General features: G+C 43.2%; 1 protein-coding gene across 2 annotated transcripts in view; it reads left to right on the top strand.

The window, feature by feature from the left end:
• The window catches only part of fbln2 (fibulin 2), a 69,302-nt gene that overhangs the window by 1,664 nt on the left and 63,532 nt on the right, over positions 1 to 4,106 (top strand). For both annotated transcript variants that reach the window (XM_035661980.1, XM_035661979.1), the window contains exon 2: positions 1,084 to 3,026. In XM_035661980.1, the coding sequence (XP_035517873.1) occupies positions 1,187 to 3,026 (1,840 nt within the window). In that variant the 5' untranslated portion in view covers positions 1,084 to 1,186. The remainder of the gene's footprint in view (positions 1 to 1,083; positions 3,027 to 4,106) is intronic.

Below are 4,106 nucleotides of genomic sequence, written 5' to 3'. Positions count from 1 at the left end.
CTATCTATCTATCTATCTTTGTATAACATAAAGATAGAGCAATAGAGCTGGCAATGTGGATAGATATGGTGTCGTTCGTAGGGTTAGCAAAGTAGCAAAGGTAACAAAAGCAGTTTTTAATATATTGCACTTCTGAGTGAAATGTGTGAACTACTCCTAGTTAAGGTCACCGTCTGGTTCCCTCTTTAAATGTGAAACTCATGACTCAGATTGCAGATGATGTGAATAACTGTCCTTATTTAGAGCAGATTTACTGACTCTTGGCAGCAGCATTTGTGACAAATTAGTGTTAAATTCAGCACTTCATAGATGAAAATCAGGGCAGGAATACAGCAGTTTGAGTTTGATGTACAAGCCTGTAACCTACAGGCTAGTCAGCGTCCACTGCCATGGGAAAATATGCTTAGTTTGTCTGATGTATTAGATATGTCCAAAAATATTTTGCTGTGGCGTGTGGAGCAGAAGGAATTTGAATCTGAAGCTTTGTTGATTCTATTTTACAGAATGATCAAAACAGTTAATGATTTTATTTATTACTATCTTTAATTTCTGTTTCACTGAAATGAACTAATGAACTGACTCCAAACTGGAACATTATGTGAAACTTTGAGTCTGAAACTGCAACTCTTATTAAACACATCATTTAGGACAAAAATCATTAGTCAAAGGAGACTTTGGTCCCTGCTCCTCTAATTACTTCAGAGAATGCACTTTCCATAAAGTGTAATCAATTTCCAACACACTCAACTGCTAAAGCATTATGAAGTCTCTATGTTCAGCAGTTAGACTTTAGGGTTGATTGCAGCACAAGATTGTTACGGCAATTTTTCCTATGGAGATAATCAGAGACGGGGTAGAAATGTAAGACTTGGGCAGGTTCCAAGTTTCATCATGACAGCCTGCATAATGATTCAAAACACTGTGCTGCAGCTGATGTTAATGAGGAGCACGTAGCCTTAAAGTTAGGACAGCTATGAGGCTGTAAAGTGGACTCTTGTGAGCTCAACTATGGAGCCAGATGTTGGTCTGCTTCCATTTTGAGAAATAAGCCCCTGTCTGCCTGTCTGTCTCTCTTTCTTGCAGAGTAGAGTTGGTTCACATGGGCAGAATGTGCCAGAATCCTTGAAGACACACTAAAGACTGAGGAAGATACCTGATCTCCGTTGTTGTACATACACCTGGAGCCATGGCTGGTCTTCTGATAGCTCAAGTGACACTGCTGAGGTGTACATTTCTCTTTCTCTGCATGAGTGTCTGCTTGTGCCAGCGTGACTGCACCAGTGTGGACTGTCCCCAGCTGGACAACTGTATCGAAGAAACGTTGGAGAGCGGCGCCTGTTGTGCTTCCTGCCTGCAAAAAGGATGCACATGCGAGGGTTACCAATACTACGATTGCATCAACGCTGGATTCAAGAATGGCAAGGTGCCCGAGGGAGACTCTTACTTTGTTGACTATGGCAGCACCGAGTGCTCCTGCCCCGCAGGAGGGGGTCGGATCAGCTGCCACTTCATCAGCTGTCCTGATATGCCGCCAAACTGCATCGAGGTCTCAGATCCTGCAGACGGTTGCATGCAGTGTGAACGCGTAGGATGTGTTCATGATGGGCAAAAGTATGAGGCCGGACACTCCTTCCACATTGACTCCTGTCGGGTCTGCCACTGCCCCAATGAAGGGGGCAAGCTAATATGCTACCCTGTGCCAGACTGTGATCCACACAATGTCCATAAACCAATGTTAGCTGCACCAACAGAGGAGGACACAGCCAACAGGGGCAACAGGTACCCCTACAGGTTTGACCAGCAAGGGCGCACAGATCAGTTCTCCACACCGCATCGCCTTCCTCCTAATGGGAATCTTCCCCTCTTCAGATTGCCTTTGGATAAGGAAGAGCCAGAAGATTATGATTATGGTCCTACAGACTTTCCTGGGACCTACCCTCAATCTCTGGTCTTCCCCACCCAGTCCTCCTCCTCCAGCAAGGTCATCTCTGTGTCCCGAGGCTTGGACAGACCTGACAGAACCTCTGGCCTTCAGAGCTTTGGCAGACGAAGCAAGCTAGAGCTGAGAGAGCGATACGGAGTTCATGACAATCCTGCAGTCAGAGAGGAAGTGACAGAGCGTCCCCAGAGAGTAGAGCAAAGCACTGTCAGGCCACATATGCACAAAGACACCACTACTTCTTGGCAGCCTTCACAGGGTCTAACAAGTGTGCAAAGTGCCACATTCAATCATATGACTACACAGACAGATTTTGAGAATCCGTTGCATGCACTCAAAAGTTCAGATAGTGTCATATTTCCACTAAACCGAGGATTAGGGAGTGAAAAACACCCCGACTATGTGACTTCAGAGAGTGCAGTTCATCACGGGAGAGGCTCTGAGTCGAAGACACATCACCAAAATGCATCAGATAGTGTGACACCCAGAGGTTCAGCAAGTCAGATCAATGTTAGTCAAGCAGTTAAGGGTGCAGACAGTCAAACCAATCAGCAGAGACCATTAGATAGAGTGAATTTTCCACTATACATGCTGAGAAGCCCAGAGAGCCCAATCCATGGCCAGGCAAGTTCACAGGGGACAGTTGTACCGGACAGTGCGGAAGCGGTGGATGAAGAACAAATGGAAAAGGAAGAGGAGGAAGAAATAGTAACATATAATAGTGTCACTGGGCCTGAAGGAGGGGACATGCCCTACAAGATAAAGTCAGCACAACAGGAGAGAAACCAAGAGGAGTCAGAAAGCAGCAATCCAACCAACAGCTACGAAAAGACCACACCCAAGTCCATAACCAGTTCCCCTAGGAGGCCTGAGTACCTGACAACCCCAGTGGCCCCTTTCATTACCACCACCACCACCACCACCACAACCACACAGCCGCCAGTAAGGGTCATTCTGGATGAGATGGAGCCCAGCAGAAAGCCAGGTCAGAGGCTGTTTAACCTTCACATCGAAGACCAGGAAGAGGTGACGGAGAAAGAGGAGGAGAGGAAAGATCGTCATGTTTTGCTCGTCAAACCGGATGGAGGTAAGTCAAAAGATGCCTTCACAACATAGACCATCATGGTCTGAAATGCTAACCATGTACCAACATGAACTGACCATAGATTAGTTCACGCATTGTCAGTTTGCCTGTTAATAAAAATGGGAATTGCAAGTTTAGAGAAGTTTAGAAAAAAATCCACAAAATATAACAAAATAGTTTTGGAAAACTGGAAGAGTTGGAAAACTATCATAGAAGTAAGAAGAAGTGGGATGGAAACATATTTTTCAAATATACTTCTATAGTATCTGCTTATGCCCAAGAAAATAAGGAATAACATTTGCCAGCCATTTCAGTGATTATGTCCCCATTAGTAAGTAAAAGGAACTGCAGTATAGAAATACCAAACAACACTGTTAAATGCTAAGCTCAGTATGTATGTTGGTCACAATAAAAGAAGCCTAATCCCAGGCATCCATATCAAGATAGTTGTTTATGATTTAAAAAATTACCATCAGCAAATATATAACGATATCATTGTATTGTATTGTATATGTATTGGTTGGGCTGTACTTTTTATTTTAGTTCGTATTTTACTGTTCTGTTTAGGGCTGCAGCTAACAATTATTTTCATTATCGATTAATCTTAAAAAAATTTCTGTATTAATCGATTAGTTGTTTGGTCCATAAAAATATCAGACAGTTGATCAGATTGATCAGTGTTTCCCAAAGCCCAAGGTGACGTCCTCTAATTTCTTGTTTTGTCCACAACCCAAAGATATTACTCTCGATTACTCTCATAGACAACTAAAGACAGCAGAAAATATTCACATTTAAGAAGCTTAAAACAGAGAATATGGAAAGACTCAATATGAATTTGGTAGTTGAGTCTCATTCCCTTGTCATCAAATACAGACGCTTCCCAAAGCTTCAAGCCACCAACCCAAAGCGTTGTTCTTTGATGATCTGGGAATGAGCCTCAACTACCAAATTCATTTTGAGTTTTTCCATATCCTTTGTTTTAAGCTTCATTGGCTCTGACTGGTTGTTTTCAGTCAGACCTGGTTGATTATTGAAATGCCATTAGGAGCACTAGGAGGAGTCAGAGGAACCTGATTTTTTTCA

The sequence above is a fragment of the Morone saxatilis genome, unplaced genomic scaffold (assembly GCF_004916995.1).
Source record: "Morone saxatilis isolate NCDOM2014 unplaced genomic scaffold, NCSU_SB_2.0 Contig18, whole genome shotgun sequence".
NCBI lineage: Eukaryota > Metazoa > Chordata > Actinopteri > Moronidae > Morone > Morone saxatilis.
The sequence above is the reverse complement of the archived record's forward strand: the minus strand, read 5'-3'. Positions and strand labels throughout refer to the sequence as shown.